At 37.1% G+C, this 24,621-nt stretch overlaps 3 protein-coding genes across 4 annotated transcripts in view; 2 read left to right on the top strand and 1 right to left on the bottom strand.

The window, feature by feature from the left end:
- The first annotated feature begins 18 nt into the window (after nucleotides 1-18).
- ubap1lb (ubiquitin associated protein 1-like b) lies at nucleotides 19-14,778 on the top strand. Its single transcript, XM_079587069.1, has 6 exons — nucleotides 19-157; nucleotides 2,619-2,761; nucleotides 4,966-5,544; nucleotides 8,422-8,619; nucleotides 11,727-11,828; nucleotides 12,322-14,778. The coding sequence occupies exons 2-6, from the start codon at nucleotides 2,630-2,632 to the stop codon at nucleotides 12,454-12,456; spliced, it is 1,146 nt and encodes a 381-aa protein (XP_079443195.1). The 5' UTR covers nucleotides 19-157; nucleotides 2,619-2,629; the 3' UTR covers nucleotides 12,457-14,778.
- A 1,441-nt stretch (nucleotides 14,779-16,219) lies between these two features.
- On the bottom strand, nucleotides 16,220-18,521 carry kbtbd13a (kelch repeat and BTB domain containing 13a). The gene has a single exon (XM_079599391.1). The coding sequence runs from the start codon at nucleotides 18,326-18,328 to the stop codon at nucleotides 16,757-16,759; it is 1,572 nt and encodes a 523-aa protein (XP_079455517.1). The 5' UTR covers nucleotides 18,329-18,521; the 3' UTR covers nucleotides 16,220-16,756.
- Nucleotides 18,522-19,268: 747 nt separating this feature from the next.
- Nucleotides 19,269-24,621, top strand: part of rasl12 (RAS-like, family 12) — a 5,750-nt gene continuing 397 nt past the window's right edge. Inside the window, exons 1-6 of one of the 2 annotated variants that reach the window (XM_079605327.1) lie at nucleotides 19,269-19,820; nucleotides 19,915-20,027; nucleotides 20,468-20,524; nucleotides 21,267-21,340; nucleotides 21,520-21,710; nucleotides 24,422-24,621. The exon at nucleotides 24,422-24,621 is cut by the window's right edge and continues 349 nt beyond it. In XM_079605327.1, coding sequence (XP_079461453.1) covers nucleotides 19,916-20,027; nucleotides 20,468-20,524; nucleotides 21,267-21,340; nucleotides 21,520-21,710; nucleotides 24,422-24,621 — 634 coding nt within the window. In that variant the 5' untranslated portion in view covers nucleotides 19,269-19,820; nucleotide 19,915. Of the gene's footprint in view, nucleotides 20,028-20,467; nucleotides 20,525-21,266; nucleotides 21,341-21,519; nucleotides 21,711-24,421 lie in introns of both variants that reach the window. The other variant, XM_079605328.1, reaches the window with a different exon arrangement.

Here is a 24,621-nt window from a genome sequence, read left to right on the forward strand (position 1 = left end):
TTCCTGTAGGTGTGAGCGGCTCAGGTTAGCAGCCAATGTCAGTGTGTTTAGTCATGGGATTAGTGGAGCTGAGGTAGTCAACACACACACGTCTCTACAGAGTGACGATAACACTGTCCTCATCACACAACTGACACGAGACACGCACAGGAGACAGGTGAGGGACATTCTGTTTTTGAGTTAAGTGAAATGGCTAATATATTTAAAGAACAATTATTTTAAAGGATATTTGATCAACTCATGGTGGTTGCTTAATGTGGATGTTTGTTTAAAACGTATAAATTAATTTGAAATTCTTTGTACGTTTTAATGATGTTAAATGCATTATTTTCATAAATGTCTTTGTTTATCAGTTTCAACGAAGGCTGTTAGATTTCAGTGTACACTGGGAAAATTGGGTGTGGGATTTTGAAACTGTTTTCACTCGGAGATTGCTAGTAAATTTCACAAAGAATTACAAAGAAACCGCAAGTAACGCATTGAATTAAACATGAAATTTGGAAAGACGGTAATAGTATTTTCTTGTAAAACGTACTTCAATTTAAAAATATATATTTTTTACTGTGTATATATAACATTAATATATGATTTAATTACTTTATACATTTATAAGTGTTTTATAGTATTTAAATAAAGAAATGTATAACATTTCAAATATAATATAAAATAAAAAAAATTACACCACTATATTATACCGTATCCTCATTTTATCAATAGTTTTACTTTTTGCTGCATTAGTATACATTTTAAAATTACAGAATTAAAAATTATGTATATACATTTCTAATAAATAGGCTATATATTATTATTTATTTGTTTACATTTAACGTGAATCTCTATCATTTTCTGCTTTGTGAAATATCTTTGTTGTGTATATATACTAAAAGGGATAATTCACCCAAAAATGAAAGAGTCTGTCATTATTTCCTCACCCTCAAGTTGTTCCAAACCGGTATGAGTTTTTCTTCTGTTGAACACAAAAGAAGATATTTTGAAGAATGTTGGTGACCAGACAGTTACCCATTGACCTCCATTTTTCCGACTATGGAAGTCGATGGTTACCGTCAACTGTTTGATTGCCAACATTCTTCAAAATATCTTCTTTTGTGTTCAACGGAAGAAAGAAACTCATACAGGTCTGGAACAACTTGAGGGTGAGGAAATGATGACAGAATTTTCATTTTTAGGGGTGAACTATTAAGCGTTTATTTCAGACGGGTTTTGACTGAAAGGTACTCTAGTATCAGGAAAGCACATCGTACTAGACCAGATCTTTCATCTTTAATGGAAGTCCTCATAAGGCATCATGCCAGATTATCCGCTCACATCCATCCTCTGTCTGTGGTTTAGGCAGAATACCACAACTTATTGAACTTTTCATTGTTCTTTCCTACACAAGAAGGAAAACAACTTAAGAGCTTACCAAGCATCTGGCTGTTAAGACTCGGCTCAGTTTGAGAATCTAAAACCATCTGGTGTGAAAGGTGCGGAGCAGCATATTAGGATCAGATCCGAGCAGTGAAGAGCTTCAGCAGGCCGTGTGGTGCGGGACACATCAGACTACTATAGGAAACGAGGACTTTTGGGTCTGATTTTATGCAGATCATTTCTATAACCTCTCTGACAAACCATAACTAGTCTTGAGAAAAATGCACTTTTCCCACTAAGGTTTCTGACAGGTAAACATGATAGAGCATGTGTCTCTGCACATGGCGGTGACGTTGAGACAGTCAGGTGGTCAAGTCTCCGTAATCTTTAATCCCTAATCCTCTAGTCTCCTTACTATTGAGGGACAGGTAAACAAATATAGAGACGTTTCAGTCCAATGTAGAACATGTAGATGTTTTCTGAGAAGCTGGAACGGGGAAAAAAGTTTTAAGTATGTGGGGTTTTATCATGCATTGTTACAATACTGAGTCTTGAAAATGTTTTTGCATTTATTTGATCAAAAATGCCGTAATATTATCAGATTATATTACAATTTAAAATAACAGTTTTTTGTTTTTTTGAATACGTTTTAAAATGTCATTTATTCCTGTGATGCAAAGCTGAATTTTCAGCATCATTACTCCATTGTCACATGATCCTTCAGAAAGCATATGCTGATTTGGTGTGGTTATTATTGGTCCTTTTCTATTAATAAGGGTTCTTATTATTATCAATGTTGAAACCCATTTTTTATATTTTTGTGGAAACCGTGTAACATTTCTTTCGGGAATCTTTGAATAAAAAATTGAAATGAAATAGAAATCGTTTGTTTTTGTTCTAAATAAAAGTATTAATTTCTAAAAACATAATTCATACCCCGAACTTTTGAATGATTGTGCATAAGTTACCACAAAAAAATTAAGAAGCACAACTGTTCTCAACATTTATAATAATAATTGTTTCTTGAGCAGCAAATCATTATATTAGAATGATTTCTGAAGGATCATGTGACGCTGTGATGATGTACAGTAATGATGCTGAAAATTCAACTTTACCATCACACGAATACAATTACATTTTAAAATATAAAACATGAATTAATCCAAACTTTTGATCAATAGTGGACTGTGTGAGATTGTTCGGTTTGGTTTCAGACGTTTCTTTTATTTGCATGCCATTTCTGTTTTCAGATAGGGGTGAAATGTCCTGTCTGGATGAGGTGCCCTTCAAGATCCCACTCGGCGTCCTCGAGGATGCAAAGGAAGAGGTCGAGCTCCTCACAGCTCCAGAAATCGCTCTGCCCGACTACCTGAAGATACTGCAGGAAACTGAGGTCTGATACTTCCTGTCTCTAAACTGCATGTTTCTGACCTGACGTTATCAGGTGGCTTCAAAAAGTATTTGGACACTTATCACGCTTTTAGCATCTTCAAACAAATTACAGCTACTCTTTTCACAAGCCACTTTTGGGATTACTTTTAGCTAGCTTTGGTCCCAAGGCTTTTTTAAGTGAAATGTATGAAGTCACGTCTCCTCCGTTCAATAATGTCCCACTAATGTTTGACAACCTGAAAGCATCCAAATACATACAAGAGTATATCAACTTTATCTCAGTTTTTCTGCTAGATTCCTTGGGAGAAATAAACATACAAATTGCTGACTTGCAGTATCATTATATATCCATAACATAAATTTGGATGGAAGCTTAGATCATTTGCTCTTGGGAAATTTGGATGTGAAATGCTCACATTGAGGTCATATTGAAATCTTTGAATTTTTATTGTGGACTTTGATTTTGTCAAACTCTAGAAGAGAAAACTGAGATAACTATTCTCTGGACAAAAACAGGCTCAATGTAATTTGCCAATGCATCCAGTGATTACAGCAATTACTTCATGTAATTTTTTCACTGAGTGCAGTCTGTCACTATAAAGGACATGGGAAAATACAAAGACACTTGGTGTAAGTGTATCCCTGCTACCTCTAACCCATTCACATCTGTGATTAGGCTACTCTCTGACATATGATCTTTCTAGTATGCTGTTTATTTATCCTGGAGGTGTGCGGTCAACATAGGAACCATGTCAAAAATACAGTATAATAATATCTCTGATTACAAAACCTAAACCGGTAAGGGTTAAAAAAACGTTCTTGGCTGTCAGCAATCTATGTAATATTGTTGATGCAATTGGTACTGTAGATCCATTGGGATAAAATGCCTGAAATTCCTAAGGGTTTGTGTGTTACTGGTCAAGGTATTTGTAAAGAAAACATATTGCTGTCAAAGGTTGTTACAATCTAATCAGAAATAAGCTAATGTGGACCTTTTATGGCTATGTGCTGAACTTGAATTTGTGTAAATTCTTAGTCATTTGTCCCACGTCTGTCCAAGAACAACATTGTGTACCTGCCTGGGAGCATTGCACGCTTAATTTTTGCATTAAGGACTTGAATGCGATGCAAATTATTGTGTAATATTTGGCTGGTGGTGCTTTGCACATCTGTTTTATGTTCACTATGATCCATAATGCTGATAATGGCAGATGTCACTAATATTCATAAGGATTCCCATTGCAATAGCTCATAGCATTACATTTATATGATGCTGTAGTCACATCTTGGGGCTTGTCAGTCCAGTATTCATGCAGTTATGGGGAATTATTCCTTGTTGTGTTGAACCTAAACTTGTAAGCATTTCTTTTTTATGTCGATGTAACATCATGTAAGTGACTTATACTGACACCTAGTGGTCTGGATGCAGAACTACAGAAAAGCTTGTTTTTAGTAACTAGTGTTGAACTGCGTAGTCAGTCATGATTGATTTATTTAATGAGTCAAGTACAAGTACAGTTATAGGGCCAGTTTCATAAACAGCCACACAATGTTAAGACTGTGTCTTAAGAATTGTCTGACGAACTACCAGCTAGCTTAGTATTCAGTCTGATTTTTGGGATTTCGGACCAATCTACCTTTTCATGTAACTGAAAAAAAGTTATGAGATTTGATGACTGACTTGTAAGACCTGTCTAAGCAGTTAATGCATCTGGCCAATAGATTTAGCAAAGCCAAGGCTCATACCGAACAACTCTTTGTTTTTCTCTCAAAATTGTGTTTATTATGTCTAGAGTGATACTGTTATAAAAATAATTTTCTGGTCTGTACATTCCTTTAAAAAAAAAAAGAGATATCCGGGTTGCAAGTTAAATATACATGGTGCTTTTTTAAAAGTCAGAACAAGGTTGGCATGTTCCTATTTGGCTCCATTTTGATGTAGATCTGGTGTGTGAACTCCAAGTTTAAAACATTGGTTAAGATGTCATCAAATGATGTTTGACATGAATGTTAGTGTGTGAAACTGAACATTAATGTTAGTGTGTGAAAGTCTTCAGCTGAACAACAGTCGAAATGCATTATTTTCCTGTTTATCACTGTAAAGCTGCTTTGAAACAATCTGTATTATAAAAAGCGCTGTATAAATAAAGGTGACTTGACTTAACTCATATCTAAAGATGTCTCTTTTGTGTTTTGTTGTTTCAGTATGAGTTCAGCCTGGAGAACTGGGTTCTCACGGGTCTCCAGGGCGGCTATCCAACCCTCAGTCCCCGCTCTCCATGTGAGCCGAGGGCGACCTGTCCTCCATACTGGATGATGTTCAGGAGCCCTCAGGAGAGCAGGTTAGCCAGCCGCTGGAGCAGTGACTTCTGGGAACCCAACCCACGTCCCCGCAGCCGCAGCTTAAACGCGGACCACTACCGCGCAATGAACGCTCGGGTCAAATTCACCATTTCTGACTCTGAAGACGAAGAAATTACAGAAGAAGATGGGGCCGCTCTTGGCGAGGGTGAAGCGCAGCCCAAACGGAGTGACTTTGCTTTGCCAAGACCGGGGTTGAAAGACTTCCACAGTTGCGGATCATCAAACTTCCTCAACCTGCCTTCACCTTGCAGCCTCTCCGCACAGCGTCTGGGGAACTTCCGACAGTCTTCCCTCGGCGGGCCTTACTCATCCCGAAGGAACTTCCAGAGGAGTCAGAGTTCTGCTGGCTGTACTAATGCTTGCCCCGCAAAAAACACCAACTGCTCGCTATCTGAATGCATCAACAGACCCGCTCTAAAGGTACAACATCTTCTGGTTTTGTTTTTGGGGTCTACTAGAATAGGTTTTCATGCTTGAATGCCTTAAAACATCTTAGTTTTTACGTTGTTGCATCACATCTCTTCTGTCAGTTAAGCTCTTGGCTGCATTTCTCTCGTGAAGTTGATCGTAGAGAACATTGGTGGCAATGGTTCTACAATCTGCTTCCGATGCTTTTGGAAATCGCAGCCCTGTTTAGTTCCAGTCTCTATGAAGCCCCTCCTTCCCAAAATCACAATGTTCTGATTGGTCGGATGGGTCAGTGTGTTGTGATTTGACAGCAGCTTTGAGTGTGTTTCGGGAAATGTCAGGCCCCTTACCATAACCACGTTAGTTCTGGGGTGGAAAAAACAGTCTCTTGGACATGACAACACACTACAACGCAACTCATCTGGCCTCGCCCCCTTTATTTTGCGTATGTCTTGGGAGGGAATTATTTGAAATGAGGAATATTTTGACATGTATAATCCTGGAAGAAAACTCAAGACAACAACTGAGGCGATTCAGGGAGTTCGGTGCGCACTGAAATAGAGTACTTTGTACATTTGCAGACCTTTTTCATGCTCAAAAAGCAACATTACACACTAAACATTGTAAAGGTTAAAAGGCATAATTGGTCCTCTTTAAACTGCCCTTCACCTGTGTATTTACTGCTATTTTAGACCTGCTGCCATTTGCTGGCATCCTCCGATCTTGCGTTACTCCTTCTAGTCTGCACTTTGGTATTAAAATAGGGGCATCAATGACGCATAGTTAATGCAAAGGTAAGGCTTGTGAGCACCCTTTTTGAAACCTAAAATTACAAATGGGACACCCTATGGTTTTGTAGACTTCAAAAATGCGCATAAGTGAAGGTCACAAAAACACAAATCAAGCCTATACCATTTAGGACCGTAGTATTAAGGCAGGAATACTCTTCATGACTTTTGCCCAGATTTCTATTCCAAAATAAATTGCTTACAGTTTTTTTTTTTTTTTTTAATGAACTCAACTGTACGGCACTAGTTTGTACCCACCTATCTCAATCAATCTCAAAAACATCTGTATATCTGATGCATCTGTATAGATTTTACTACAAGCTAATGCACAGTCGAGTACCAAGTGTAATGAAATAAAAACGGAAACATGGTTCATCTGGATGCCAAAAGGTGTGGTTCAAATTTACTGCAAATAGCAGGCCGTTAGCGGCTCTGAAACAATAAACACGTTAAATAAGCGACACTTCCCTTTACTGGACTTGTTTGGGTACGTTGTTGATGTACCAGAAATTACAGTTTGTACTCTTTAGGGCTATAAACACAGACAACCCGACAGAGACAGCTCATTTCGTTAATCTATTTGCAAAAAAAAAAAAAAAAGTTGTATGTTTATGAAGAAGACATCTCCATAGTTCTCAATTCACTGAAGTTTTTAATAGTTCAGAGCCCACAATAAGAGTTGTCCTTAGAAGGCAACTGTAGACCCTACTATAAATATATTTTAACTGGCATGCCTCCAATTAAGTCCAGAAAGGTATTTTAATCACTTAAGCAAGAGACATTAGAGATGTGATCCAGAAGCATTTAGTCACTTCTCACCACTTTCCATACGGATTCATTGAAAACCCTGTGTTGATGCAGTATGTCACACCGTGACTGCCAGGTATTTTGTTGCTCCTCATGAAATGACCGCCAGAGCATCTCAATTCATTCAGATATTAGACATGAATGACTTCTCCAAAGTACTTCTGTGGGATTTTTTTTTATGGTGCACATTTCTTTAATGTCTCTCAGAAGATGAACTAGCTAATAATAGTGAGTGCTAAGTCTTTTCCTGGAATCTTCCCAAGCTGCAACAAATTCGTCTGGATTAGCGAGTGGAAGTGCCCGGGAAATGTCTTTCTCAGCGAAGCTACGACTCAAGGTTACGCCTTTGTTGACAGTCTAATCCAACTCTTTATTAATGCCCATGACATCATCTCCTGCTAGGCTGCGCGGTCACGGTGCACTGAATACGGCAGGGGGCTTCTAGTTTTTCATTACATTTAGAGGTTTTCTTTTTTGGTTTTACATGAACCGTGAAATAATTAAATGCATTTTCCAGAAAAGTTTCCTGGCCTTTGCTGTTGTTTTATTCCGTGGTTGGATATTTCTTCCAGGCTTTATTTAATTCCTGTTTTTTTTTTCGTTTATGTCCCTGTAGCTCAGCTGGTAGAGAATGGCATTAGCAACACCAAGGTCATGAGATTGATTCTCAAGGAATACACATACTGATAAAATGGATATCTTGAATACACTAAGGGCCAGATTTACTAACAGCTTGCGCCAGCACAAACCCTCTTTTGGTGTTAGAAAAACAACAACTGTCAGTTTACAGTTAACATTTACGGTTAAAAAATGAGCACTGAAAAGGCGTGGACAGTTTTTTTGCGGTTGACCTTATTGCATATGCATTTGTAGGTGTTTCCCTTTCAGATGCAAAATTTATGGGAGGAGAGTATTTAAACTAATCACTTAGTACTGGTATTTTCGCTATTTTTAACGCCCAAAAAATGCGCTTAAAGCAGAATTTGTTCTGGTCTTAGTAGATTGCGTTGGTCATTATGGAAATGGTCTGTTCTTTAATTCGCACGTTGTCAGTGAATCACCTGCAGAACTTTCCACTCCCATCAGCACTTTTATGGGATTGCGTTGTTTACCAAATCTGTCCCCAAGTAACTTAATGTTTCAGAACATATTTAAAACATAGTTTTTTAAGTCTGGTTTAAAACTTGCACCAGCAAGAGTGTGTTTATCATTCTAGATTGTCTTAGTATTGTGTTTCCTGCCCTCATCTCTCAAGGGTACTGTGACCATGAGGCACTGTTGTTGTTTTTTCCAGGCCCAGGGTTCATCCTCCCCCTTGGCCCCATCACGGCCACTCAATTCCCACGCTGCCGTCCTGGACTCTTCGGTGGAGCTTCTCTCCGCTCTCAGCCCTGAAGAGAGGGAGCTGCTGGCGGCCGTGACCGAGCAGGGCTACCCTCTCCGTACGGCCATCATCGCCCTTCAGAAGACTGGCCAGCAAAGTCCAGAGCAGGTCAGTGAGGGAGATCTGTTACTGGGCTTCACTGTGAAATGTGAGCTGGGATTCATTTGGGGCTCAAGATGCAATGCTGAGATTCTCTTCTGAGATTTTCTCCCCTGTGTGTCACTGGGGAAGGTCAATGAAGTGCATGCTGGGTTGCCAGTAAAGAACATGCACCAGTTGGACACACCCGACCACATTTATCTTTCATATAATCATAAAAAAACAATGCATAAATGCTTGAAATTAGTTTTATAGGTAAATATACATTGATCCTAGGTTTAAAATGCTTTATAAACTGATATTTTGAAGTCGTTTATTTATTTTTGATTGAAATAAATCTGATGTAACATAAACATAAAAAGATAAAAAATTCTAATGAATAAAAAATTTGAAATGTTGCCTTAAATAACTAAAATATAAATTACTAATTAGCAAATAACTAAAATAAAATCAGTTAAAGCACTAAAATGACTAAAACTGAAATAAAATGAAAGCTAAATATAAATAAAAAAAACTAAAACTTATAAAAATGATAATGCACATAACAATATCAGAATAAAAGCAATTCAAATATAATAATAAATGCTATAATAGTATATAAATAATACTAAACTAACACTACATTGAAATGTATTAATTGAACTGATGAAGAAGCAATCAACAACTGAAGTTGGTTTAGTCAATGTACGATGTGTGCAGAGTTTGAAGAAAAAGCTGAAATATAATATTTATTGTATATGTGTATGTATATGTCACTATATAATCCATTTGTGTTATTTCATAGTATTGATGACTTATATTACTCAAGCATGAGACTTTTTTCAAAAACATTTAAGAAAAATTACCAACCCAAACTTTTGAATGGTGAAGTATATATTGTGCGATATTCAGTCCATGCATCTCTTAGATGGTTATGGTGGTTGACTTTAAAAAAGCATTTCAAATACTAAAGCAAATATTTTTGTGTCACTCACATCTGGAGCTTTTTTTAAATGATATTATATTAAATTCTATTCTTTATTGAGTTCACTATTACAAGGTTTGCAACAAAATTTCTGTGAAGGCATATGTCCTTCCAGGATGAAGAAGGTTTGGAAATCACCTGCTCTGGGATTTTTAATATTCACATATTCTGTATTGATCTGGACAAACTTAAGGAACGTCAGATATTAGTGCCAGAGGTTTTGCTCACAATCCCAGAGTGCTTCAGTTTCAGCTCTGTGTCACAGCAAAACATCTGGTTCCATCCTCTTTAATCTGATTCTGGTTACGAGGAGGGGAAAAAAATCAACAAAAATAGACACCAGATCCCCTGAAGTTTCCACAATGTGCTAGTATCTGGTTCTCAGCATACAAAGGTTCCCTCAGGAGAACACTTAATCATTAACATGAAGCCAATTTCATTAATGTTGTTGGGCATTGTGGGAAAATTACATTGAAGTTTATTTAAAAGGGGCCATGAGAAAAGACTTACAGTAAATCAGTGTTTGAGGGCTGGACACAACCTGAGAAGTTTGCTAAAGAGACATTAAAAGCTGCTCTGCTCTTTATTTATCCATGTAAAATTATATTAAAGGGATAGTTCACCCAAAAAATTTAATTCTGTCATCATTTACTCACCCCAAGTTGTATGAGTTTCTTTCTTCTGTTGAACACAAAATAAGATATTTTGAAGAATATCGGTAAAATAAAACAGTTGATGGACCCCATTGACTTCCATCGTATGGAAGAAAAAAAAAATTACTGTTTTTTTTTTTACCGATATTCTTCAAAATATCTTCTTATGTGTTCAACAGAACAACTTGAGGCCAAGGGTGAGTAAATAATGACAACATTTTAATTTTTAGGTGAACTATTCCTTTAAAGTGATTGGATAGATTTTCAATACTGATCCAATATTTGTACCATACGAATTCTGTATTTGCATTACATCTCGTCTACTAAGAAGCCTTCCTTCATTTTTGACTGCATATGATATCTGATTAGTAGATATTGTAAAATTATTAGGAATGTATTCATTTGTTGTTGTAATTGTTATTATTATTATTTGTATCTTATATTTATATTACATATATTTTTATTTATTTAAGTTTAATAATAATATAAACTTTAGAAGTTATTAATATTTATTTATAATAAAAAAATCAGCTTATGATTCCATTTCAATACTGAAAAAAAATTGGTCTAGGATTTACGTTGAAACAATTGTCGCTCTTAAATTGCTAGTAAATTTCACAAACAATTACAAAGGAACGACAAATAACACATCGGATTTAACAATGAAATTCTGAAGTATAAAGGCTGGAATATTTTTTTCTTGTAAAACTTACTTTATTTATTTATTTACAACTTCAAAAAATCAAGATGTGCCAAGTATTAAGCATTGCTGTCATTCAATATTTACTTGGCTTTGTCCAAATTAAAACTGACTTGAATTTGTTCTAGATCATCATATTACTTGAAAGCCCTTCAAGGATGTGTCTGTGAAGTCATTGACTGACTGGGAAGAGAGACTAGATGAGTTTATATTTGTCAGTATCCTCAGTGGCCCGCTCAGCATGACAACATCAGACAGCTGGTGGGACGGATGATCAGATTTGAATCAACCAAGCTCATCTTGTTACACAGATTAATCAGACCAGCCGGTCCTCCATCGCTCTTATCCACACGCTTCTCACGTTTCACACCGCTCCGCTTTCAGCCAGTCCACTCTGAACCCGACAGAATCTCATCATGACTTATGACGGCTCAGATTCTGCCAATGATCATTCATAAGTCCATATCAATGATGACGCGCTGTTGCGTCAACAGTGTGCCTGATAAACCCGATCAGTTTATCTAATTACTTAGTGTTACAGGATAAAGCAGTCTTCCCCAAAGTCCATTACAACTCGGCCTTGTTTTCATTGAGTGTCTGCGAATCTCAGAGGGCTTTTCTTCAATCTCCTTCCTATAGTTAAAGTGATCTATGTTACGTTGCTCTCGGTCAAAATCGTCTGATCCTGAACATGAAACGTCTGTCCTCTTTAGCCCATAAGAATATATGATGGCCATTCTCTGTTAGTGTTTTTGTGTTCATATACAGTACAAAGGATTTTTTGCTTGTTCTCTTGCAGATCTTGAGGTATCTGGTGGCGTGCGATCGCTTATGTGAACTCGGCCATGATGAAAGTCAGGTTGAAGAAGCTCTCGAGATGTTTCAAAACTGTGAGACCAAGGTATGTATCGAGATTCGAGCCAATTCAACTTTTTGTTCTTCAGAAAGTACCATTCTATAGCTTGGAGTCAGTAAGATTTTTAAAAAAAATTCATCAAAGATGCATTAAATTGATCAAAAATGACAGTAAAGGCTTTTATGATATTAAAATATTCTATTCATCAAACAATCCTGGGGAAAAAAAAATCAATTTCCACAAAAAATATTAAGCGGCACACTCTTTTCAACATTGATAATACGTTTCTTGAGCAGCAAATCAGCATATTAGAATGATTTCTGAAGGATCATGTGACACTGAAGACTGGAGTAATACTGAAAATTCAGCTTTACATCACAGGAATAAATTACATTTTCAAATATATATTAAAAAAAATGATAATATTGCAATATTACTGTTCAGACTTCATTCAAAAACATTTGTAAAAAAATCTTACCGACCCTAAACTTTTGAATGGAACTGTACATTTTTAACATATATTTTTCCTCCATTTTAGGCTGAGGAGTTCCTTCACCTTCTTGCTCAGTTTAATGAAATGGGCTTCCAGCAGAACGCCATTAAAGAGGTTCTTCTCGTGCATGAGAACCACCGAGAGCGAGCCCTGGAGGAACTCATGACCCGCGTAGCCTGATCCAGTCGATGAAGTGAATTATAGCGGTTCACGGAGCTCATATAGCTGTTGCTTATTTATCATATGCTGAACTGTGTTTATTCGTTGCGCATTTTTAGACATGATATGTTGAGGCCTTGAGGAGAAGCACAGTTTGACGATCTGCACCAGAGAATGACTCTGTAACAACACACTGTTATAGTGTTTTCCATAGCAGTCAAACTTTTGCTTTATTTTATAGAAATGTTAAACAAACATCCTTGGAATTCATTAAATTAATTGACTTTGTGAAATGCATTAGAATTGTTATGCATTGTTATATGTATGGATGTGAGTTTATATTATTATATATAGGCTACACACATACAGTCATGGACAGAATTATTGCCACTCTTGATAAATATATTCAAAGATGGCTGTAAAAAATAAATCAATAAATCTGCAAAAAATCGAACCTCTCTTTCATTGAGGTAAAACAATTGAAAGTGTGGGGAAATCACATTATGAAATGTTTTTCTCCAAAAACACATTTGCCTCAATTATTGACACCCCTAGAAATTCTTATGAGTAAAATATCTCTGAAGTATATTCCCATTAATATTTATCTTTTTTTGTTAGCACACCAGGGTGACTAAGAACATGAAATTGTCTAGCTATGACTTCTCGTTTCACAGGAGTTTAAATATGAGGAAATAAAGGCCAAATTCCCTTAAAGGAGAACTCCGGTCAATTTTAACATTGAGCTCAATTTTTAGTAAATTTGGAGCGCTCTCAATACAGAGAACAACGACAAAAATCGGTGTTGCCTACACCGTGTTATCCTCTTTTTAAAATTTGCACCCTATTGACTTGAATGGGGCAAGTTTTAAACCTGCTTTTATCTTCTTATCATCCTTGATGTGTCATTACAAGTGCCCAGCCATGTTGAGTGATTCCTTCAGAGTGAACACGGAGAATCTGACTGCATTAGATGTGAAAGATATTAATAAAAATTATGTTAATTCAACAAGCGATTGAATCACAATCACAATGAGTAAAACCAACGAATATAGTTCTGATGTGCATCAAAAGATTGTTGAGCATCACAAAATAGAAAGTGGCTGTAAGAAAATAGCCAAAGCATTGAATTTTAGATTTAATGTATACTTCAATAAGAATTCTTAATAAATATTCAATGCTTAGCATCAGGGCAATAATTAAGAAGTTCCAATGAACTAAAGATGTTACAAATCTGTCATGAAAAGAACGTGTGTCTATATTGTCTTAATGGATGGTGAGGAGGAAAGATTGAGTGGCCAAAGACTCTCCAGAGTGGCCAAAGACTCTCCAAGGATCACAGATGGAGAATTGGAGGGATTAGTTGAGTCTTGGGGTCAGAAAGCCTAAAAAAAACAATATAAAAAAGAATCACCACATGTTGTTTGGGAGGTTTTCAAGAAAAATTCTCCTCGCTCATCCAAAAACAAACTCCAACATATTCAGTTGTCAGACACGACTGGAGCTTCAAACGGGACCTGGTTCTGTGGTCAGATGAAACTAAAAAAGAGCTTTTTGGCAGCAAGGCCACCAGATGGGTTTAGTGCTAACTAAATGTACCTCTTGCTTACGGGCCTATATTTCTGCTGGAGGTCCTGGACGTCTTGTTCAGATACGTGGTGGATTCTAGCAAAAGCTGACAGCCTCTGCTAGAAATCTTATGGGCAGTGGTTGGATCTTCTATCAGGACAACGGTCCAAACCAAACATCAAAATCAACACAAAAATGTGTCATTGATGACTAAATTAAGCTTCAGGCGTGGCCATTCAGTCTCCTGACCTGAACCCTATAGAAAATGAGTGGGCTGAACTGAAGAGAAGAAGCACCAACATGAACTTGTGAATCTGAAGGATCTGGAGAGATTCGGTATAGAGGAATAGTCTCTGATCTCTGGTCAGTTGTTCTCCAAACTCTTCAGGCTTTATAGGAGAAGACTCAGAGCTGTTATCTTGGCAAAAGGAGGTTGCAAAAAGTATTGAATAAAAGGGTGCCGATAATTGTGGCCAACATGTATTGGAGAAAAACACTTATTTCATAATGTGATTTTCCTCATATTTTCAATTATTTTACTTGTTTTTGTTTTGAATGGTTTTTGAATAAAGATAAAAGGGATTAATGCAAATGTTTACAGGTTGCTTTGTTTATATTGACCAAGGGTGCTAATAATTTTGACCATGTCTGTATACCCCCTGAGATTTTAAGTTAATATTTCAATTTAACAATAGATTCAATTTTTTTACGGTTCTTTTAATGTTGGTAAATTGTCAAATGACATGCAGGAAAACAAATAAACATTTCATCTTTTTGTAGCCTAAGTGTTTTTATTTATTTACAGTCTAGGACTGCACGATTTGGTCAAAAATATATTGTGATTATTTTGGCATATATTATGAATATGATTTGAACTGCAGTATGATAAACTCCTAAGAAATCTTCTCAGTGATAGAAATAATAATAATAAGAAAATAAATATATTTATGCATTTATTTATGCTATAAAAAATTAAGGCAAATGTACTATTGTAATTATAGAATTGTACCTTAAAATAACATGAATATGTGATAATTAAACATTAAAATACTAAATTCTTCACTTTCAGGCGTTAAACCCTTGAGCTTTTATTTTGGTGGAAAGCAGGAAGACCTTTCAGTGTGTGTTTAGTTGACAATGTTTTTTAAAATGATTCCCTACTGATAAAATCAGTTGGGTTGGGTTTAACTTTACATTTTATGATTTAATTAACAAATAGCTTTTCATCAACTCACAAACCCACGTTTGGGAATTATTTATGCAATGTATATATATATTAAATCTCTTATGTATGTGTCAGACAATTATTTAAGTGATTTCAGGTTGTTGCTGAGTTCCAACAATGGCATCAGTAACTGGATTACCACTGTAAACAAAAAAATTACAACTCAATATGAAATTTCAGTCAAGTGTTTGGAAGAAAAAACAAATCCGAACAATAATACCCATGCACGTTTCAGAAAAATGTTTTGAAATCTGTGTGAGGTCAACACATGCTTTCATCTGTTAGTTTCACTTTGGTATTTGTGAAGATTATCGTATGGCAATGTTCCTATAAAATGTTACCTTCAATGTTAAACAGCTGCTGCCAGACACCATGAGTGAATGGCGACGTCCTGCCAAGATCTATACATTCTGTTGTCTGGCTGCCAAAGGTTGGACACAATGTTTTCATTGTGGTAACATGATTAGTTATCAGTGTGTCTTCAGGTTCCCATGTAATGAGTGAAGCTTCTACAATAGTTACGAAAGCATGCAGGAATGTCTGGATATAATTTGAGTGTTTGAGCAGTCAAAGAGTCTCCACACGCTTATAGTTTTTGAGGTCATAAATGATTATAAAGTATCATTTGTGATGATCGTGTTTCTCCTTTGCCTCCCAGCTGATCTTAAACTTTCTCTCACAGTCTTCAAGGTTCTGCACTCTTTCCTTGCGGCCTTGCCCGACCCTGGCGCTTCTGGGATGGATACACTAGGGATGGAGTTTTACAGATGGCTTGTTTGATATAAAAACAGGAAATGTTTCTGTATTTTGGTCTTACGGAACCATGGCAACATGCACTTTAATGACCATCAGTCATGTGTAAAACAATGGTGAAGATTAATAGGGCCTGTTTATATCCCATCAATCATATCACATTTGCCTTCAAATGTTTCTGTGTTGTTCTGGCAGTGTGTGAGAAATTAAAAGTTACTCACATTTAACACAAATTAAGCTTTAGTTGACTAATTGAATCAACTGATTTGATCAACCTTTTATTGAAGGAAAGAGAGGCTTGATGCTACAAACATCCATAGAGGGGCTGTAAGGATGTGGTTTGTTTGGTGGGAATTCATATAGACTTTATACAGAATGAGAAATACTGACAACATGACAGCATCTATTTAATCCAAATATGTACACTTCTACTAAAAAGTTTGGGGTCAGTATTTTTTTATTCAGCAAGGACCCATTCAATTGATCATTAAACACATTTATAAAATTACAAAGGGTTTATTTTTTAAAATATTGCTCTTTTGAACTTTCTATTCGTCAAAGAAGCCAGGAAACTTAATTGTCAACACAAAGTGCAGAGCAGTGTTGCACTGTTCCTTTGTATGACAAAAAAAAAAAGTAAATGAGAACAGCTCTATGGGACATTCGTCTATATATTGTTAAAATCCAGCACTGATTAGGAGAGAAAACAGTTGCAAAGTGCCGACAGTTGGTGCATGACATCATCTAGCGACATTTCGCAGCTTTCGCAGCCATTAGCTACTTTCCATTGAAAATAGTTGGCAACACGGGTACAGAAGCACTTGAGCTGAGGTCAGATGAGATCTCAGCTCCATTATTTTTCTTTTGTAAAAGCTCTCTGCTTTTCTTTGGCAGTCTCAAGAGGAAAGTCCACATGGAGCCGATTCTTGGAAACCCTGTCATTTCTTTTTTTGTCCTCCACTTGTTGTCCTCAATGGCATATTCCACTGTCGCTCTGCGATTCACCGTGAACACAGAGTCCCCTCGCACTACCGCGGTAAACAAAGCCCCCTTACTGTTCTCGTACTGCCCGGGCATGGCCGTCCACTGACCTGAGGTCAGATTGTAACAGTCCATCATGCATCTCAAGAAGTCATCAGATGGCCCATTCCTCATGACGTACAAATTGTCCCTGTGGCCCACCATGCAATGACCGTAACTTTGATGCCGAACAAGTGTTGTGATTAACATCCATTCATCCTTGTTGGCCATGTACTCATAAATCTCAGTAGCGTCTTTAGGTCTCCAGAGGCATATGAAAAGTCTTCTCATGGCTTTGGCGCAAGCGACGGTGGATGCAGGTCTTGGCAGATTGGCAGCAAAGCTCCAGGTGTCCGAAGAGACTTTGTACCTCTCCACAGAGGACATTATTTTCTTTTCATACTCTCCACCAATGACAAAAAGGTCGCCCACATGGCTAACAAGGGTGCAGTTGTAGCGAAGTTGCCGAGGGCTGGAAAATGTGCTCCAAGTGTCAGTAGATACATCATAGCAGAAACCAGACTCCACAACTTTATTGGTCATATCATAGACTCCTCCAACAATGTAGAGCTTGTCGTCTAAAACCGTAACTCCTGCCATGGTGGTGCTGGCGTTGAGAGGCAAATGGGTGAGAACCTTCCAGTCTTTCTCGTCCTCATCAAGATAACAAACAGTCCTCATGAAGTCCTGCAACAGCTTGATGGTTGGCGAATGACTACCAACCATGATGTACGTACTAGGAACAAGAGGCTCTATATATTCAATCAAATCCTCTGGCAAGCCCTTCACGTCTTCTTTGAGGTCTTCATAAATGTCTCGAATGAACAAAGCTGCACTCCTGAAGAGCTTCAATAACCCAAAGGTCGCCGCTGTGTGATACATAAGAAGGCAGTTGTCTGAAGTGATAATGTTTATGAGGTGCTCAGTTAGAAGCTCTATGTGAAGGAACGCAGTGCACTCGATGGCGTCGACAATTTCATCACCGCTCAGCATGGGTCTTTCACTATGTATCACACGGAGGGCGACCAGGAATCCACGAGCGCTCGGCACCTGAAGACAAACCTCATCCTCCCGGCATTCCTTCATGCCAGACTGGAAAAGCGCTCGAAAGTATTCACAATGCTCCTCCAGGAGGCTTCTGTCCACCGTAAAAACACTTTCAGCAAATTTCACTTTCACTGTTTTTTCCATGAAACCCATTGGCTGGTAAACCGCCTTCCTTGCGTCGATCTCTGAGCCAGCACAGCTGCTTGTCTCCATCGGGTTACCTCCTCTCATTTTCATCTGAACTCCAGAGAAATACCCATTCAAACCTGTCTGTGAAGACATTCACAGCACCATTGACTGTCCATGATGTGTTCTAAAGTGACTGTGTTGAAGCAGATGCACTTGACTCGAGTGTGCAGTGTTTGTATTACTAACTACAAGAATAGAATCAGCTATACATAGAGGTGAAAAGTATGGTAGCATTATGCTGGTTGAAAAGCAATGGCAGATAGCCACCACCGTAGAGGGCAGCCGTCATCATGGTTATTTATTACCTTTTGTTCTTGGCAGGCATGAAAAGCGGGCTGAAAATTTCATCTTCTCTCTTTGATGAACAGGTGAACTGCCCAAAGCTGTAACAATGGTATGCCTGTAAGGGTCACTCTTTGTTGTGGGTCAGCATTCCAGGTGAACATGTGACTGCTTAAAATAAAATAAAACCAAGTAGACCTATGGGTAGCCTACTGGGGGATGCTCATTTGAATGCAGATAGTAGACCAGTTTAATTGCTATCCTGTGACTCAAAATGATACATCTTTGAGTAAGGATTGCTATTTATCTATCTAACTTTTACTGAACATATGTGGACACAAGCCCAAATAGCATAGCTACATGTAATTCTTATAAATATAGCAGCCTACAAATTCATTTAAATATATTTAAATTAAATCCTTAAAGAAGTTTAAATGCCCTAAAACTCTAAATTGCCATACATTGTGTGTTTGTGTTTAACAATGATAGCTCATTCATTCATCACTTCAAATTATAATTTGAAGAATTTTGTGAGAAACAGTGACGTCGAACATTGTTCTCGTGACGGATTATGAAGCAAATTGGCAAACAATTAATCATAATTTTTCATCAATTAATTTCTTACATTTGGGTCTTTTTAGTAGCCTACTTTTTAAAATATAAAACGGTAGGCTACCGTTTATTTGAGCAACGACAAAATTAATGATACCGCCCATTTCCTGGTGAAATCTGGCTACATCATGGCAACAATATAGCGAGCACTTTTCGTTAATTTCTGACCCTTTTTGAAATAACAAATTATTATATCATTTTGTTTTAGATTTAAACAGCACAAATACGCGTGTTTTGTTGTAAAGTCTTTAAGTCGTTGCTACGACGTCAAAAAAGTTTTTCCTGAAAAAGTAATTGAGTAATTCGATTCGCACTGCATTTATCAAAGGCGAATTTTACAATTTCTGTATCCTACAGTCAGTGTGAGCTTTGAAGATTATTTTTATGTTCATATGGGAGGCGGATTCACTGGATAGCCTAGATTCAGTCCGTCATGTGCTCCAGCTCCAGCCCACCGAACCAAAATATTCCAGCATTATTTATTTCACTGTTCATTCCCCTCTCGCAACAGCCTCTTCGACTGCAAGAGACTTCCAAAGCACAGAGAAAATAAGAAAAGACGCTACCAATCTCGGACAAATGTTTTGTAGACATGTTTGTAACTTAGACATGTCGTTTATACTGAAGTATAAGGCGAGCCAGCTGTTTTGCAGAGAGCGCTGGTGAGATATCAGACGTCAGCATCATCCAGGTATGAACTCAGAAGATCAAAGCACATGTTTACCGTGTGTCTAAGATGGACTGCGTGATTTGGATCTTCTTCTTCTATCTGATCACTTCTTAAGGATGTCTCTGATGTTTGGGAAAGCAAGAACGTGCAACATTGTCACAGTTCCTGAGCATGAGCCCTCGGAGTGTAACATAGTGATTTTGGGAGCTATGGGATCTGGAAAGTCAGGTATGATGATTAACATACATTGCATGGGAATATCTTCGTCATGTTCATACGGTAATCACAAATAGTTAATGCACACTGAAATTGTCATGACACTTTGTTCCTGGTAGATTTGTTTGTAAAATCAAAGTGTCTTCCATTTTTTAGGGAAGACTTATACTGATATACGTGCCTTGATTGCGCTATAAATCGTTTTGAATTAATGTGTATTTCCCCATATTTTCATATCTGAGTGTAATTAAAATGACTGATCTGATTTATTTTATTAATGAATGTTTAAAAAAAGTATTGTATATGTTTACCTGGATAACATATAGAAATGTAGTTTTAAGAGGACAACTGAAACAGTAGATCTTTTCCATCATCATGTTGGGATACTCTGTTATGTAATTTGAAATATTTCTGAACTTAGACTTACAGGAAGTTTGTCTGTCCCCCCGCAGCACTTACTGTGAAATTCCTCACGAAGCGCTTCATCAGTGAATATGACCCAAACCTTGGTGAGTTTCCCAGCTTTTACTGTTGTCACCAAGGAGGATGTAACCAAATATTGAGGGGATCCAAGGTAAAAGTTTAAGAATCGGTCAAATTGGAAAATACTGAGTACAAAATGAGTGATTGAACATCTGGAGGGGACGTGTACCTCTTTACATCTATAGTGGTTATGGTCCCGGTCTTAACACTACACATATTTGAAAGTGATTTATCAATCAAACAGATAATTTATCTTACTGACGCATTATTGCTAACTTTAGTTTCATAGATAACCATAGGAACCCAGATGGGTGACTTTAAAACTTAAAAGGGTTTTACTTAGAGACATAAAAGTCCTTGTAAAGCTTCGTTCTCATTTTCATTTTTTTTTTTCTTGGAAGAAGATGAAAAGTTGAGGCTTATACTGACAGCTTTAACGTCACTAAAATGACAGGTTTTAGCATTCAACATTTAAAGACTTGCAGGCTTTGCCAAACCACTCCATGTTTTTTTCTTTTAAATTTGTCATTTATTCTATCACATTTACATCTTGTTCAAATTTTATTATTTCATGAAATCATTATATAATAAAACAAGAACAAGAACTGGATGAAAAGACCTCATCTGGAGAAACTTTAAGACAAAACAGATTATGCAACTATCATGTAACTTGAGCTGGTGTGAAATGTTTTAGTGAATACCAGTTCTTTTGGTTAGTTTCTTTCAAAAAAACCAAACATTAGCTTCTTTTACACATTACATTTTCAGAAGATACTTACTCTTCTGAAGAAGTTGTGGACCAGCAGCCGTTTATAGTCAAAGTGATGGACACGGCTGATCAGGTAATGATGTTCATTTGTCTCTTTTGAGAATATTCTGCTTTATATAGATTGCCACGTGATATTTGCATCAGATTGATCTCCTCATAATGCTTGGTGTTTTACTTTCATGTAATGGAAGTTTGTTGCATAACCTTGGCAATTTTACAGTATGCGAACAAATCTGTCTTTATTTAAATCAGGATGGACCAGTCAACTGTGAGCGCTATTTAAGCTGGGCCAATGCCTTCATCATTGTCTACAGCATTGACAACCGGAATAGCTTTCAGGCCTGCCAACAGTACATAGAGACCGTGACCCTTTACTCAAAAGGCCTGCAGCCAGACACTCCTGTCATTCTTCTAGGCAACAAAGTGGACATGGAGAGATACAGGTGAATTAAACATCCTTCCTGTTAGATCTTTTTCAAACTCGTACCCTCATATACCCTCATTCACTATTCCCTACATTACTCCACTGATATATTGAATTCTGACACTGAATGCGCCAGAAGGGCTGCCGCTTTTGCATAGTGTGTGCTGCCGTTTAATAATCATTTAAAACTTAGAAAACTGGCAGCTCCAGTAGTAATGAAAAGATGTATCTATGGAAACAAGCTTCCTTAATTCAACAATTTAATAATCAATTAAAAAGGAATTTATACCTGTGATATTACGCTGTACCCACATTGGGCCAGCTGTTTGGAAAATGGATGGATGGATGATTCAACTGCGACGCCATCTACTGGCGAGACGCGTGAAATCATTCTGCACAACCCTCACAGTGCATTATGGGTATTATCTAGCCATTAATTGTAAATCAGTTGTTCAGTCCTTATTGCGGTAACTTGATAACATTGACAATGGTTTCGAACACCACTACAAATGGCTGTCCCTTCAAATAGTGCCCTATTATTAATAAGAAGATACTTTATAAAGACAGTACATTACGCGTATACAGGCAGGAGCCATCTTGGAAAATAGTCTCGACTAGTCGAGCCACGAACGCCATGCTACGTTAGATTTCACAAATGTAATTCCTATCGATCAGCTCACTTAGCACGGCGTTCGTGGCTCGACTAGTCCAAGATGGCTCCTGCCTGTATACGCTTAATGGTAATGGTCTTTATAAAGTATCTTCTTAATTATTAAACTGTCTGTACACTTACAAAGTTCTCAATGCTTCGGTTTGCATGTAGGGACCCTCATTATGCTACCGTGTTAATGTGAGGCTATTTGAGTCTTGTTAATGGTATTAACTAGCGATTTACTTTTACCTATTATATGCCCCATATACTAGTGTTATAAGCTAATCTGTTTTTAGAGACAAAACTCTTTACATTTGATTACCATGAAAACGTATCCCAGAGAGCGATCAACTCGGTAACCATGTGTCAATTACCCCTAGGTTCATTTTTCACCGGAATTGTATATGGGGCGATTTCAGACACAGCCACAATGATTTGTCTTATAGGGGATCTATTGTGCACTTTTTCTTTATTTTATTTTGGGGTCTACTTTTTCAAAAAACACATTATTTTCACATATTTTGGTAAACCCCTGTTTGTTCCTGTCTATATGAAGTCCCTTCTATTGAAAAGCGCAATGTGCTCTGATTGGTCGGCGGCAGCAGTATGTTGTGAGTGATTGGTCAACCTCTTTGAACATGTTTCGGAAATGTCTCTTACCTTACCCGCGTTTTTCAACACACCACTAATGCGACTCAGCCAGGCCTCTGCCTCTTTTTTGCGTGTTTCTTGGGGGGGAATTATGTAAATGAGGAATGTTTTGACGTGTACATTCAGGAAGAAAACTCAAGACTGCAATGGAGGTGTTTCAGGGACTTCAGAAACAGTGCGCACTGATATAGAGAATAACTCCCTGAGTGACTTTGTGTTTTGTAACTTTGCAGACCTTTTTTCACACTCAAACAGCAACATTACACACTATTGAAAGTTGAAAACACAAATCTTTAAGCACAAATCTTAAACAGCCAAATTTCCTGTGTCAGAGTGGGTGTTAGTCAAAACAGTAACCAAACATAGTCAAATAGTGCATTTACATATTTGTATGAATGTCCTTTTGTTAGTTTAACTGGAAGAACATATGACCTGTGACTAGCTAAATTGCAGCAATTATGCCCTGTACTACCGCAAGTTATTTAGATTTCAATCTTTCATGATCCTAAAATGTTTAAGTAAGGATTTGATTGGTCCAGGAAACGACCATTTATTGCCTTTTTATTTTCCTTTCATTATGCAAACACAGTGCATAAAATGACCATATAACAGCTGGACTCAATCAAATCTATCTATTTATGTAACTATAGATTTATGTGTGCTTCTTTGCCAGCCATTCTTTAAATATATGTTTTAACTGCTCATCCCCAGTTTTTTTCTGCTGTGCCATTCCTATTACCATAGAGACTTTCTTTAACCCTTTATTGCACAATTTTACATTAGGGTGCAGTTATCATAAGCACTTTTTATTTCGATTTTAGATCTTTATTCCTGTGATGCAAAGCAAAGTTTTCAACATCATAACTCCTTTCTTCAGTGTCACATGATCCTTCAGAAAAGAAGTTAAAAACAGTTGTGCTGCTGCTAGATATTTTTTGCGGAAACTGATAAAAAAAAGTAGGATTCTTTGATGAATAGAAAGTTTAAAACAACAGCATTTATTTGAAATGGAAATCTTTTGTAACGTTATGTCTTAAGTATCGATTTTCATCATTTTAATGCGTCGTTGATAAATTATTTCTATAACAAAATCATACTGACTCCAAACTATTAAACGGTAGTTGTGTAAATTAAAAAAATCTATTTAATTAATCTGTTATTTAAATAAAAAAATGTCTTATAAATTGTATTTATGATATTATTAGCCAATTTTATTGACTCATTTAACTACACTAATTATTATTTACAATAATTTAATACATTCCTTTTTATTGTTACACATCAGGATTCATGAAAAGGATCCTATATTTTAATTCAGAATTTATAAGAGGTCCATTTTCGTAAGAAAATTCAATCAAATGCTTTCATAATGAATGCATGTAGGAGTTAAACATTTGTGCAATAATCTCTCTCTCTCTCTTTCTCAGACAGGTGAGCAAGGCAGACGGTGCCGCCCTGGCCTCGCGGTTCGGCTGCCGGTTCTTTGAAGTTTCCGCCTGCTTGGACTTCCTGTCCGTTCAGCACATCTTTCACGAAGTCGTTCGGGAAGTGAGGCGAGAGACAGATAGGAGTATCCGTCCGCTCTTCATCAGCGAAGACAAGTCCGCGATCAGCCTGTCCTCTGCTC

The sequence above is a fragment of the Phoxinus phoxinus genome (genome assembly GCF_949152265.1).
Source record: "Phoxinus phoxinus genome assembly, chromosome: 2".
Taxonomy (NCBI): domain Eukaryota; kingdom Metazoa; phylum Chordata; class Actinopteri; order Cypriniformes; family Leuciscidae; genus Phoxinus; species Phoxinus phoxinus.